This window comes from Hyla sarda, chromosome 9, assembly GCF_029499605.1.
Source record: "Hyla sarda isolate aHylSar1 chromosome 9, aHylSar1.hap1, whole genome shotgun sequence".
NCBI classification, from domain to species: domain Eukaryota; kingdom Metazoa; phylum Chordata; class Amphibia; order Anura; family Hylidae; genus Hyla; species Hyla sarda.
In genome coordinates this window covers 163,371,006-163,385,710 of record NC_079197.1, presented here as the reverse complement: position 1 = coordinate 163,385,710, position 14,705 = coordinate 163,371,006, and the positions used below count along the sequence as shown (strand labels likewise).

The following is a 14,705-nucleotide window of genomic DNA, read 5'->3' as shown; positions in this document are numbered from 1 at the left end:
TCCGCAGGAAGTCTTCTTCCTTTCGGTCCTTTTGGACATCTGGCCCCTCTATAGGGTCCAGCCAGGCGCCTCCATGGGACAAGAAGGTTCCCTTTTTCAAGGCGCGTCCCTTGTGGAAGTCGGACACCAACCGCCCCGACCGTTTTGCGGCCAAATCGGGCAACCGCAAACCCACTTCTGCATGAACGGACTCTTCCACCCGCAGCTGGGTGGGAGGTCGCCTCTTGCTTTTTCGAGACGTTTGGACCACGCACATTCAGGACTCCTGGGTCAGGGACGTGGTGTCCAACAGATACCGGATAGAATTTGACTCCCTTCCGAGGGATCATTTTTTCCAGTCCCGTGCTCCCCGATCTCCCTCGCTCTCCTGTGCTCTTCAGTCCCTTCTCATCCAGGGTGTCATTGTCCCAGTTCCTTCAAGGGAACGCTTTCAGGGTTTTTATTCCAATCTTTTTGTGGTTCCCAATAAAAACGGTTCTGTTCGGCCAATCCTGGATCTCAAACGTCTCAACCAACATCTTATCCGCCATTTCCGAATGGAATCTCTCCATTCGGTGGTGGCATCTACGGATCAAGGGGAGTTTCTTTCCTCGGTGGACATCAAGGATGCCTACCTCCATGTTCCAATTTTTCCCGGACACCAGCGGTACTTCCGCTTTGCTGTTCAGGAAGGTCATTATCAATTTGTGGCTCTCACCTTCGGTCTGGCCTCAGCGCCACGAGTCTTTACCAAGATTCTGGCACCTGTGGTAGCTCTGTTACGGTCCAGAGGGGTCTTAGTGTTACCCTACTTGGACGACCTCCTCATCAAGGCCTCCACCAGAGCCCAGGCTCTGGAGAATGTGAGCCTCACTCTTCAGACCTTATGTCACTTCGGGTGGATGGTCAACCGAGACAAGTCAGTTCTCTCCCCCACCCAGTCTCTGGTCTTCTTGGGGCTTCAGTTCGACTTGGCCTCGGCTCGGATTCGCCTCCCCCGGACAAACGTCTGGCTCTCTTGTCGGGAGTCCGCTCCCTCCGGATACCATCCCAGGTCACCATCCGTACTTGCATGGAAGTCCTGGTTCGGATGGTGGCAGCCATGGAGGCCGTACCCTTTGTCCAGTTTCATTACCGTCCTCTTCAGCTGGCGATTCTTGCACAATGGGACAGGTCCCCTCTCTCTCTCGATCACAAGATTGCTCTCCCTCTCTGGACCCATTGGTCTCTGCGCTGGTGGCTCCGCTCCCCCCTTCTTCAGGGACGTTCGTTCCTCCCCCTCCACTGGCAAGTGGTCACGATGGATGCCAGCCTGTCGGGCTGGGGGGGTGTTTTCAGGGATCAGATGGTTCAAGGCCTCTGGCCTCCCCAAGAAGCCCTTCTTTCCATAAACATCCTGGAACTGAGGGCGATTTATCTTTGTCTGAAGCATTGGGAGTCCCTGCTACAGGGCCACCCTGTCCGTGTCCAGTCGGACAACGCCACGGCTGTGGCGTACATCAATCGGCAGAGCGGCACTCGCAGCTCAACGGCCATGTCCGAGGTGACAAAGATCCTCCTCTGGGCGGAACAAGTAGTTCCAGCCATTTCGGCGATTCACATTCCGGGAGTGCTCAACTGGGAAGCGGATTTCCTCAGTCGGTCCTCACCGGACCCCGGAGAGTGGTCTCTTTTTCCGGAGGTGTTTGCGCAGATCTGCAACCTCTGGGGGTCCCCAGACGTGGACCTCTTCGCGTCTCGACACAACCGGAAAATTCTGACGTTTGGGTCAAAGTTCAGGGACCCCCTGGCTCTAGCTGTGGATGCCCTAGTAATTCCGTGGTCGGGCTTCGTACTGCCCTACCTATTCCCTCCTCTCCCCCTCCTTCCCAGGGTTCTGAGGAAGCTCAAGGCGGAAGGAGTCCTCGCCATTCTGGTGACTCCAGACTGGCCTCGAAGGGCATGGTGCGCCGACATGGTCTGGCTTCTGGACGACGTTCCGTTCCGTCTTCCACTTCGTCCAGACCTACTGTCACAGGGTCCCCTTTGCCACCCCAATTTACAGTCGCTGCATTTGACGGCGTGGCGGTTGAGACCGCGGTTCTAAGGGCCCGCGGCTTCTCTTCCCAGGTAATTCGCACCATGCTCAGGGCTCGCAAGCCCTCCTCTGCAAAAATTTATCACCGTACCTGGTGGGCTTACTTTCGTTGGTGCGAAGCTCAGACCTTTTCTCCAGTTACCTTTTCCGTTCCCCGTCTCCTCTCCCTTTTGCAGTCGGGGTTGGAACAAGGGCTGGCTCTCAGTTCCATTAAGGGTCAGGTTTCAGCCCTTTCCATTCTCTTTCAGCGTCCTCTGGCTTCCAATTCGCACGTCTGGACCTTCCTTCAGGGCGTGGCACATGCTGCCCCCCCCCCCCCCCTTACCGCTCCCCTTCTCCCCCTTGGGGCTTGAACTTAGTTCTAGGCGCTCTTCAGGACACACCCTTTGAGCCTCTTAGGGAGGTTCCCCTTTGCCTACTATCCTGGAAAGTGGCTTTTCTTATAGCGATTACTTCCATTAGGAGAGTATCTGAACTGGCAGCTCTTTCCTGCAGTCATCCTTTCCTGATAATTCATCAGGACAAGGTTGTTTTCAGGCCAGATCCGTCCTTCTTACCTAAGGTCGTTTCGGCCTTTCATCTCAACGAGGACATCGTCCTTCCGTCCTTTTGTCCCGCTCCTTCTCATCCCAGGGAGCGCCTGCTCCACAAATTGGATGTGGTACGGGCTGTTCGGACTTATCTTTCTGTCACTTCTTCCTTTCGTCAGTGCGATTCTTTTTTTCTTCCTTGCGGAAGGTTGTCGGAAGGGACAGCCTGCTTCCAAGGCCACCATTTCTAGGTGGATCCGATGTGCTATTTCGGAAGCTTACCGCTGCAAGGGGAAGATCCCAACCTTCAGGGTTTTGGCTCATTCCACCCGCTCTGTGGGAGCATCCTGGGCTCTCCGAAACAAGGCCTCGGCCTTGCAGATCTGTAAAGCGGCCACCTAGTCGTCTTTGCACACTTTTTCGAGATTCTACCAGGTTCACACTTTTGCATCGGCTGATGCTAGTCTGGACCGTAAAGTGTTGCAGGCGGCGGTGGTACAGCCGACTGTCAGACCTGTTTTCTCTGCCCACCCAAGGGACGGCTTTGGTACGTCCCAGAGTCTGTGTCCCCCCAATGGAGCTGATAGAGAAAAGGAGATTTTTTTTAGACTTACCATAAAATCTCTTTCTCAAAGGATCCATTGGGGGACACAACTCCCGCCCTTTTCTGGGGTTCCTTTTCGGTTATCTGTCCGAGGGAGTGTTCAGTTATTTTTTCTTCTGGTTCTGGGACAGTTCATGTTTTTTTTCCTTTGACCTGTCGGTCTCCTCCTATTGCTCTGAGACTAAACTGAATTGCTCAGTGGCCTGGAGGCTGGTATATCCTGCTGGGAGGAGCCGACTTTTTGGTTACCATAGTGTCAAGCCTCCTAGAGATAGCAGCATATACCCAGAATCTCTGTCCCCCAATGGATCCTTCGAGAAAGAGATTTTACGGTAAGTTTAAAAAAATCTCCTTTTTACCATTACAGTGGTCCAGCGGCAGGATGTTTAAAACTTAGACTTGCATGGGACTTCCGGTACATCTCCTGATCATGTTACTCTCGGGCTGCGGTGATGGAGATTGTCGATATCTGGACAGCCCTAAACTCTACTAGATTTTAATTTGACTATAAGAAACACGTGTACCAAGTTTTTTTTGAAGGTTTATTCCAGTCGTTCGGAATTTATGCAGGAACATACACCATATACAAATATATATACACACATACATTATTTATATATATATAATTGAATGGACATAGAGACGTATGTCACATTTTCAGGATGAAATACTGAATAAGATACCGTACATTTTTCATATATCCATATTGGAAAATTCTGCATTATACTGAAGTCCTGTGCTTTAAAAAGTTTCAAATTTTATAGGTTATCAGCTACAGCTTTCTAGTTGCAATTATATTATACTGTTCTTTCTATGCTGTCCAAAAAAACGTGTAGCACTTGTCATTTATCCCCCTGTTCCTTTGTTCAGCAGACATCATTGATAACTGAAGAGAAGACCTTATCGATACCTGAAGAGAAGACCTTATCGATACCTGAAGAGAAGACCTTATCGATACCTGAAGAGAAGACCTCATCGAGACCTGAAGAGAAGACCTCATCGAGACCTGAAGAGAAGACCTCATCGAGACCTGAAGAGAAGACCTCATCGAGACCTGAAGAGAAGACCTCATCGAGACCTGAAGAGAAGACCTCATCGAGACCTGAAGAGAAGACCTCATCGACACCTGAAGAGAAGACCTCATCGACACCTGAAGAGAAGACCTCATCGACACCTGAAGAGAAGACCTCATTGACACCTGAAGAGAAGACCTCATTGACACCTGAAGAGAAGACCTCATTGACACCTGAAGAGAAGACCTCATTGACACCTGAAGAGAAGACCTCATTGACACCTGAAGAGAAGACCTCATTGACACCTGAAGAGAAGACCTCATTGACACCTGAAGAGAAGACCTCATTGACACCTGAAGAGAAGACCTCATTGACACCTGAAGAGAAGACCTCATTGACACCTGAAGAGAAGACCTCATTGACACCTGAAGAGAAGACCTCATTGACACCTGAAGAGAAGACCTCATTGACACCTGAAGAGAAGACCTCATTGACACCTGAAGAGAAGACCTCATTGACACCTGAAGAGAAGACCTCATTGACACCTGAAGAGAAGACCTCATTGACAACTGAAGAGAAGACCTCATCAACAACTGAAGAGCCTCTGGACAAAGGTTCTGCAGGTCCTGGTTCTCTAAAGGATGAACCAGATCAACAAAGCACAGGAAAGTCACAACCATTTGAACCTGAGATAAAAGATGAGCAAGTCCAAAAAGAAGTCAGAAGACGAGGTGGGAGGAGAACTGCAGCATCACAGGACAAGGATACAGCAAAGGAAGAAGTTCCTGTTGCAGCAACTTCTCGAAAGAGAACAAGTAAAATATCCTCAGAGGCTGAACCTTCAACATCAGGGGTTAGTGAAAAGCGTGGCAGGAGACAGGTTCCTAGAAAGGGTGCAAAAAAAGATGTCAATGAAGAGTTAGAAGAGGAACATAAGCAGTCTAGTTCCAATGCTGTGGAAATTAAGGAGAGTTCTGCCCCAGAAATCCCATCAGTAAATCCAACTGAGGAGATAGAAAGTGTGTCTTCAGTAGATGACAAGAAAAGTAACACAGTTCAGCAGATTTCTAAGGATTCCAGGGATCAAACTTCCTTGGAGAACAAGGAAATGTTATGCACTGAGGCTCCTGTTTCTTCAACAAATATTGTAAGTGAGGAGTCTATGGAGGCAAAGGATAATTCTGCTGAAAAGGAGCCTGATTCACGTCAGAATAAAAAAACAGCAAGAAACAAAAGACGAGTGGCTACAAGGCTACAGAATGAAGCAGATAAGGATGAAGGTAAAGAAGAAAACATAGGAGATCATAATTTGAAGACCTCTCAGGAGAAAGATACGAGCAAACAATCTTCACCATTACAGATACAGCAAGAAGAAAGTCAAGGTAGAAAAGCAACTCGGAAATCTCGTGTTAAGCCTTCAGATGAAGTTGAGGACACTACAGGTACAGCAGAAGAAAACAAAAAGATGGAAGAAGTCTGCCAAGCTAGTCAAGTTTCTGGGAATGAAAGATCAAGAAGAACGAGGAGGAGTCTGAAGGAAGACGTTAAAGAGGAATCTGAAAAAATACAAGAGGTCAAGGGAAAAGCCAGAAAGAACACAAGTGTTGAAGATGCTGAACTAAAACACGAAGATATGCCAGAAAGCGATAAAAGACCAAAAAGAACCAGAAAAAATTCTAAGAAGGATACCACAGAACCAGAAGTGAAGGAAGATGGTAAAACAGAAGGAAAGGAATCTGTTACAAAACCTACAAGGGGACGAAAGAATATAAAAGAACAGCAAAAACCTGAAGATAATATTGAACCTCAGGAAACGGCCAGCAGTGATTCTCAAACATCAAAAAGAACTAGAAGAGAATGCCGAGGAGAAGACACGATTGTACAAGAAACTGTAAAAGAAACTACCTCCAGAAGAACAAGAAGACACTCTATGGAAGAAGAGGCTGCAAAATTGGAAGACCAAACAAAAATGCCTAGGAGGACTAGAAAGAACTCCAAGGAAGAGACAACAACTAAGGAAACGGTTGATGAAAGTCCTGAAGATAACAAAGAGGAAGCGGCTGAAGGAAAGACAACTCGAAAAACTAGAAAAAACGTCAAAGATGATGAGACAAGTATGAATGAGACAAAACAGACTGAGAAAAACTCCAAGTCTGAAAGATCATCAAGAACACGAGCAAAGGCATCTGATGAAAGTAAAGAGTTAAATGAAGATGTGGAAGACGTCAACAAGAGAGCAGAGGAGAGTCCTAAAGCGTCCCCACAAGAGGAGACGTCAAAGCCTGCCGGAGGGAGAGGCAGGCGAGCAGCTAAAAAAGAAGACATACCTCAGTTTTCTACTCCAGTTGCTTCAAGGAAACGAGGACAAGCGACGAAGGCAGAAGTAGAAGTAAAGAGGAAGAAATCAGACGAGGGTGAAGATGAAGAAGAGCCGAGAGTGGTGGAAACACCAAAAAGTCGAAGAGGGAGACCAAGGAAACAGGATACACAACAGACGCCGACTAGAAAGGTAAGTTGATATGTTCTTTTATACACGAGAGCAGCCTATGAAAATGGCTGAAACACCCTATGGTTACTAAAAAGAGAGAATATGTCGCAAGATATGTTTCTTACGGGAATGTTAGAGTTCTTTCGTAGCCAGGGATTCATGACTGAAGGGAGAATGAGTTTCTATAACCGGTGGTGAAGTGTGTGTTGTGATTTATATCTTTTGTTCCAGGATGTCACCCCACCTGATCCTTCCCCATCTCGAAACACCCGTCAAAGGCAAAGTTCTGTTTTAGGTAACTCATCAGAGCCCATAACGCCCCGACGCACCAACCGAGTATCCACTCCAGCACCTGCTACCAGACTGGCTCAGTCAGCATCTGCTCCCAAGGTAGGCATCAATTGTTCAATCTCTAAGACAGTGTTTTCAAACCAGGGAGCCTCTCCAGCTGTTGCAAAACCACGACTTCCAGCATTCTGAACAGCTAGAGGTACCCTGGTTGGAAGACACTGCCTTAAGACTTTGAAAAGTAATATTGCTGGAGAATATGTCTAAACACTAAAAATAACTACTTCCATTTACCTTCATTCTCCAGATTCTGTTCACAGGGGTGGTGGATACAGCTGGCGAGGAGACAATCCGCTCTCTGGGTGGAGATATTGCAAAATCGGTGTTTGACTGTACCCACCTGGTAACTGACCGGGTCCGGAGAACTGTGAAGTTTCTCTGTGCCCTTGCGAGGGGCATTCCCATCGTCACCTTGGACTGGATAGATAAGGTGCAAATGTGTTGTTTGTTTGTTAGTTTTTTAAATAAATAAAATTAATTAATTTATTTATTCTTTGAGTTTTCCAGGCGCAAACTTTTTGATTTTAGTTTCAAATGATGAAATATTTTCCACCAAGTAATAGTTTTCCGATAGTGCTCATTCTTGTATAGATTGTAATGTTCACTTTTTCCCCCCTAGTGTAAGAAGAGCGGACGCTTCTTATCCCCAACTGGATTTCTTGTTCATGACAAAGAACAAGAGAAAAACTTCAACTTTTTGTTGTCGGAATCTCTGCAGAAAGCAAAGAGGAGTCCGCTCTTTGAGGTACAGACCTATATTTTTACTTTTCAGGGAATTATGTTAGAACTCCTGTTGGGTTGTGACATATTTAGGGAATAGAGGGTCTCTTTAGAATGCTCCGATGACATGTTGTAGCATTACTTCGACAGCCAGCCTTCAAAAAAGTTTCAGCACTTTTTTTTTTCTTTTCATAAATGACATCACTTTTCTACAGTCACCTTCGATGCAAGTCACATGACGCACTAAGACAACACGGAAATATAAAAGTGCGGAAACATTTTAAACTTATATATACCGTGTTTCTCCGAAAATAAGACCGGGCCTGATATTAACCCCTTAAGGACCGGAGGTTTTTCCGTTTTTGCATTTTCGTTTTTTGCTCCTTGCCTTTAAAAAATCATAACTCTTTCAAATTTACACCTAAAAATCCATATGATGGCTTATTTTTTGCGCCACCAATTCTACTTTGTAATGACGTCAGTCATTTTGCCCAAAAATCTATGGTGAAGCGGGAAAAAAAATCATTGTGCGACAAAATTTAAAAAAAAACGCTGTTTTGTAACTTTTGGGGGCTTCCGTTTCTACGTAGTACATTTTTCGGTAAAAATGACACCTGATATGTATTCTGTAGGTTCATACGATTAAAATGATCCCCTACTTATATAGGTTTGATTTTGTCGGACTTCTGGAAAAAATCATAACTACATGCAGGAAAATTAATACGTTTAAAATTGTCATCTTCTGACCCCTATGACTTTTTTATTTTTCCGTGTATGGGGCGGTATGAGGGCTCATTTTTTGCGCCGTGATCTGAAGTTTTTAACGGTACCATTTTTGCATTGATAGGACTTATTGATCATTGATGATATAAAAAGTGACCAAAAATGCACTATTTTGGACTTTGGAATTTTTTTGCGCGCACGCCATTGACCGAGCGGTTTAATTAATGATATATTTTTATAATTCGGACATTTCCGCACGCGGTGATACCACATATGTTTATTTTTATTTTTATTTACACTGTGTTTTTTTTTTTTATTGGAAAAGGGGGGTGATTCAAACTTTTAATAGGGGAGGAGTTAAATGATCTTTATTCACTTTTTTTTTCACTTTTTTTTTTGCAGTGTTATAGGTCCCATAGGGACCTATAACACTGCACACACTGATCTTCTATGTTGATCACTGGTTTCTCATAAGAAACCAGTGATCAACGATTCTGCCGCATGACTGCTCATGCCTGGATCTCAGGCACTGAGCAGTCATTCGGCGATCGGACAGTGAGGAGGCAGGAAGGGGCCCTCCCGCTGTCCTGTCAGCTGTTCGGGATGCCGCGATTAGCCGCGGTATCCCGAACAGCTCGACTGAGCTAGTCGGGAACTTTCACTTTCACTTTTAGCCGCGCAGCTCAGCTCTGAGCGCGCGGCTAAAGGGTTAATAGCGCGCGGCGCCGCGATCGGCGCTGCGCGCTATTAGAGGCGGGTCCCGGCTTCACTATGACGCCGGGCCCGCCATGATATGACGCGGGGTTACTGTGTAACCCCGCGTTATATCAGAAGAGCAGGACCAAGGACGTACCGGTACGTCCTTGGTCCTTAAGGGGTTAATTTTAGCCACAAAAAAAAAAACACTAGAGCTTATTTTCAGGGTAGGGCTTATTTATTTATGGGGTCTGTGGGAGTGTGGAGGATGGGGGGGCTGTTCCGGTCCGCATTACTGTCGGCCACGGTCCGGATCTGGACTGCGGGCCGCCAGTTGAGTACCCCTGGCCTAGGTCTTATTTTCGGGGTAGGGTGTATTTTCGAGGAAACAGGGTATGTGTATAACATTTGGCCGTAAATGTTGGCACCCCTGAAATTTTTCTAGAAAATTAAGCATTTCTCACAGAAAAGGATTGCAGTAACACATGTTTTGCTATACACATGTTTATTCCCTTTGTGTGTATTGGAACTAAACCAAAAAAGGGAGGGAAAAAAGCAAATTGGACGTAATGTCACCAAACTACAAAAATGGGCTGGACATAATTATTGGCACCCTTTCAAAATTTTGGTAAAATAAGATTGTTTCAAGCATGTGATGCTCCATTAAACTCACCTGGGGGCAAGTAACAGATGTGGGAAATATAAAAATCACACCTGAAATCAGATAAAAAGGAGAGAAGTTCACTTAGTCTTTGCATTGTGTGTCTGTGTGTGCCACACTAAGCATGGACAACAGAAAGAGGAGGAGAGAACTGTCTTGACTTGAGAACCAAAATTGTGGAAAAATATCAACAATCTCAAGTACAGAATGAGGTCTACAAAAAAAAAACACAGTACTTACAGTGAAATATGGTGGAGGTTCAATGATGTTTTGGGATTGTTTTGCTACCTCTGGCACTGGGGGCCTTGAATGTGTACAAGGCATCATGAAATCTGAGGATTACCAACGGATTTCGAGTTGCACTGTACAGCCCAGTGTCAGAAAGCTTGATTTGCGTCTGAGATCTTGGGTTTTCCAACAGGACAATGACCCTAAACATACGTCACAAAGCACCTAGAAATGGATGGCAACAAAGCGCTGGAGAGTTCTGAAGTGGCAGCAATGAGTCCAGATCTAAATCCTATTGAACACCTGTGGAGAGATCTTAATCATTTAACGACGCAGGACGTAAATGTACGTCCTGGTGCGTTCTTACTTAACGCACCAGGACGTACATTTACGTCCTGTACATAACCACGAGCACCGGGGTGTGCTCGCGTCATGCGGGGCAGGTCGCAGCCAGGGACCTGTCGGTAATGGCGGACATCAGCGATCGCGCTGATGTGTGCCATTAACCCCTCAGATGCCGTGATCAATACAGGTCAATGCATCTGCGGCAGTGCGGTCACTAAAATGGATGATTGGATAGCCTGCAGCGCTGCCGAGGGGATCCGATCATCCAGTACGGCGGACGGAAGTCCCCTCACCTGCCTCTGCCGCCTTCCTTGGGTCTTCTGCACTGGTCTGCAATCGAGCAGACCAGACCACAGCATAAGATAGCTGATAATACTGATCAGTGCTATGCCCTATGCATAGCACTGTTCAGTATCTGCAATCAAGTGATTGCAATAAATAGTCCCCTATGGGGACATAAAAAGTGTTAAAAAATAAATAAAAAGTTGTAGAAAATAAAAGGAACAAAATGTGAAAAGTCCCCTCCCCCCAATAAAAATGTAAATTGTCCCTTTTTTCCCATTTTACCCCTAAAAAGTGTTAAAAATAAATAAATTAATTAATTAATAAACATATTTAAAAAAAATCTAATAAAAGTTTTATATACGCAAATGTGGTACCAATAAAAAAGAACAGATCACGGCGCAAAAAATTAGCCCTCATACCGCCGCTTATACGGAAAAATGAAAAAATGATAGGTTGTCAAATGTACTAATTTGGTTAAAAAGTTTGAGATTTTTTAAAAGCGGTACAATAATAGAAAAGTATGTAATCATGGGTATAATTTTAATCGTATTGACCCACAATGTTTTCTTATAATTTACCCCACACAAATAGTATTTTTTAGGTTGCGCCATACATTGTATGGTAAAATGAGTGATGCCATTACAAAGGACAACTGGTCGTGCAAAAAACAAGCCCTCATACTTTTCTGTGGATTAAAATATAAAAGTTATTTTTAAAAGGCGAGGAGGAAAAAGAGTCCTTAAGTCCCAAATGGGCTGAGTCCTTAAGGGGTTAAAATTGCTATTGGGAAAAGGCTCCTTACAATAAGAGAGACATGGAGCAGTTTGCAAAGGAAGAGTGGTCCAACATTCCGGCTGAGAGGTGTAAGAAGCTTATTGATGGTTATAGGAAGCGACTGATTTCAGTTATTTTTTCCAAAGGGTGTGCAACCAAATATTAAGTTAAGGGAGCCAATAATTTTGTCCAGCCCATTTTTGGAGTTTGGTGACATTATGTCCAATTTGCTTTTTCTCCTCCCTTTTTTGGTTTAGTTACAATACACACAAAGGGAATAAACGTGTGTATAGCAAAACATGTGTTACTGCAATCCTTTTCTGTGAGAAACACTTCATTTCAGGGGTGCCAACATTTACGGCCATGACTGATATATAGTCCAGGTCCTCCAGAGCAGATGCAACAGTTTGTATCTGAAGAAAGTTTTCTAACCAGTTTACTCCTTTACTATTAAGCAGCACATAATGCAGTGGTTTACAAGCCATTGTGTATTTGTGTTAAATACGGTAGGTGATTTAGCCATGTACAGAGGTATTTATGTGGGATAACAATTGGGTTGATAGCAGCAGATATCAAATACTTTCTGCTTAAAATCATTTGTCATTGTAGGGCTATGAAATTCATGTAACTGCGAACGTCAAACCAGACCCGGACCAGATGAAAGATATTATCTCCTGCAGTGGAGCAACCTTCCTTGCTAAAATGCCTCGGACATTCAAGGTAAAGAATGTTACATATGTACCGTGCCTGGCATCAGCACTAAGTAACATGCCGGAAGGCCTATCAGGAGGTGGGAGCGCTGCCAACACTCACACCTCTTTAATCTGATCTGTTTCTTGTCCTGTTACTTTCGTTCCTATACTGTTCTGACCTCCTGTGACCTGACCTTTTGTCTGCTCCCTGACTTTGTGCCTGCCTGCTGACTTTTGCCTGTCTTGACCCTGTTTTGTCTCTGATTTTGTACTCCGTTGCCTTCTTGGCTCTGGCCCTCTGGCTTTTTCCTGTTTTTTCGTCTTCCAACTTTGTACAGTTTTTGCTCATGTGCTATTGACCTGGACTGTCTGATGCTTCTTGACGCCCCGGCCCTTAGTCCACGGTAGGGACCATCACCCATTTGGGGCCACCATTTAGGGCGGATTGTCCATCTAGATAGGGACAGTGTTGTGGCTAAATCCAGAACTGCACTTACTCCTACCCAGTACGTGACGAAGAAGACTATGAATACCATTAGTTGGATATATGTTGTCATTGACTTCAGACTAGAGATGAGCGAACTTACAGTAAATTCGATTCGTCACGAACTTCTCGGCCCGGCAGTTGATGACTTTTCCTGCGTAAATTAGTTCAGCTTTCAGGTGCTCCGGTGGGCTGGAAAAGGTAGATACATTCCTAGGAAAGAGTCTCCTAGGACTGTATCCACCTTTTCCAGCCCACGGGAGCACCTGAAAGCTGAACTAATTTATGTAGGAAAAGTCATCAACTGCCGAGCTGAGAAGTTTGTGACAAATCAAATTTACTGTAAGTTCGCTCATCTCTACTTCAGACCAGTAGGATGATGATTTACTGTTGTGTCTCCTAGGAAAAATGTGTTATTGTGTCTTGTCCTGAAGACGCTGCTCGTTGCAAGTCAGTCCCATCATCAGTTCCGATAACGTCAGCAGAATTTATCCTCAGCGGCATCCTACGCCAGGAAGTGAACCCCACTGCCTATCTGCTCAGCCCTGCGGACACTGGGCCCACCCCAGCTAAGCGGAAGCGCTAACTCTGGTGTACATACCCACCATGTACTATGTAGTAGTATTATTTTCTTTTGTGCAGCAGCTTTTTTTAGGGATCCATGTTGGAGATAGGGGAGCAACTTTTACAGGGTTATGACCATTTTTCTTATGAAGACTTAAAGCATCGGTCCTTGGGCATTCTGCAAGACTTTGGACCTCGTAGTGGCAGCTTGTTTCCACAAATGAACATGGAAAAGCGTGTTCTGCAGGAGCCACATGACAAGTGAAAAATCGGAATCTACTTCTGACCAATATGTTCGTTTTTAGTCCATGAGCTTTGTAATGTATTTGTTTATAAAATTGTGTTTGGATAAAGGCAGGAAAAGAGGGGAGCATTTGGAATTTTAAAGGAACAAAATAATTTATATTGTGTGGAGACGCCATTGGTATTGGTTTTATCTGGAGTATTCTGTTTTGCAGTCTTTGAGTACTGCGGGTAAGGGAAATGTATCCCCATCCTAAAGATAGAGGGGATAAGTGTCAAATCACGGGGGATCTCCTGTAGGCGCCCCGGCTAAAAAGAGCTGTGTTTGAAGCAGTGGCCAACGCGCCCACTCCATGCATCTCTATGGGAGAGCCAGAGCGCTGTACCCGGGTATCTCCAGCTCTCCCATAGAGATGCATGGAGGGGGTGTGTGGGCCACGCCTCCATTTATGAGGAGAGCCGGGATGCCGTACAGGAGAGATCGCAGGGGGTCCCATCCGTAGGATAGGGAATACATTTTCCAAACCCAGAGTACTCCTTTAAAGGACACATCCCCTATCCACAGTGGGATCACCGGAGATAGCCAAGTGCGGTACTTAGCTATATCCATTGCACCCAACCATAATGAATGGAGTGGCGTCACACATGCGCGACCTGCTACTCCATTTCCACAGGGGCCTCGGGTCCCTGTACTGATCATGGTGGTTTCAGTAGTCAGATGCCCTGTGATCTAACACATATATCCTTTCCTGTGGAGAAGTGTGTTTAGGCTGGCATGCGCTACCTATCTGAAATTATTGCAGCAGGCAGGTTACGGGTATCCCTGGCAGGGGATGATCCCAAATCCGACTTGTGTTTTAGCGCTTCACCGGGGTGATAAAGACCATTCTCGAAGGTGGTTTACTGTAATAACTTTTTATTGCCCGACGTACAGTGATATACACAGGTAATAGCAATTATACAGTTTACTAGGTGCACAGGGCAACGCGTTTCAAGAGGGGATTCCTCTCTTCGTCAGGTCCCGTTAGTTTACTAGGTGCACAGGACAATGCGTTTCAAGAGGGGATTCCTCTCTTCGTCAGTTCCCTGACGAAGAGAGGAATCCCCTCTTGAAACGCGTTGCCCTGTGCACCTAGTAAACTGACGGGACCTGAACAAGAGGAATCCCCTCTTGAAACGTGTTGTCCTATGCACATATTACCTGTGTATATCACTGTACATCGGCCAATAAAAAGCTATTACAGTGTACCA

General features: G+C 45.5%; 1 protein-coding gene across 1 annotated transcript in view; it reads left to right on the top strand.

The window, feature by feature from the left end:
• MDC1 (mediator of DNA damage checkpoint 1) overlaps nucleotides 1-14,321 on the top strand; it is a 47,750-nt gene extending 33,429 nt beyond the window's left edge. The window contains exons 11-16 of the mRNA XM_056540573.1: nucleotides 4,061-6,712; nucleotides 6,923-7,081; nucleotides 7,287-7,469; nucleotides 7,659-7,784; nucleotides 12,081-12,191; nucleotides 13,051-14,321. Of these exons, the coding sequence (XP_056396548.1) occupies nucleotides 4,061-6,712; nucleotides 6,923-7,081; nucleotides 7,287-7,469; nucleotides 7,659-7,784; nucleotides 12,081-12,191; nucleotides 13,051-13,233 (3,414 nt within the window). The 3' untranslated portion in view covers nucleotides 13,234-14,321. The remainder of the gene's footprint in view (nucleotides 1-4,060; nucleotides 6,713-6,922; nucleotides 7,082-7,286; nucleotides 7,470-7,658; nucleotides 7,785-12,080; nucleotides 12,192-13,050) is intronic.
• The last annotated feature ends 384 nt before the right edge of the window (nucleotides 14,322-14,705 follow it).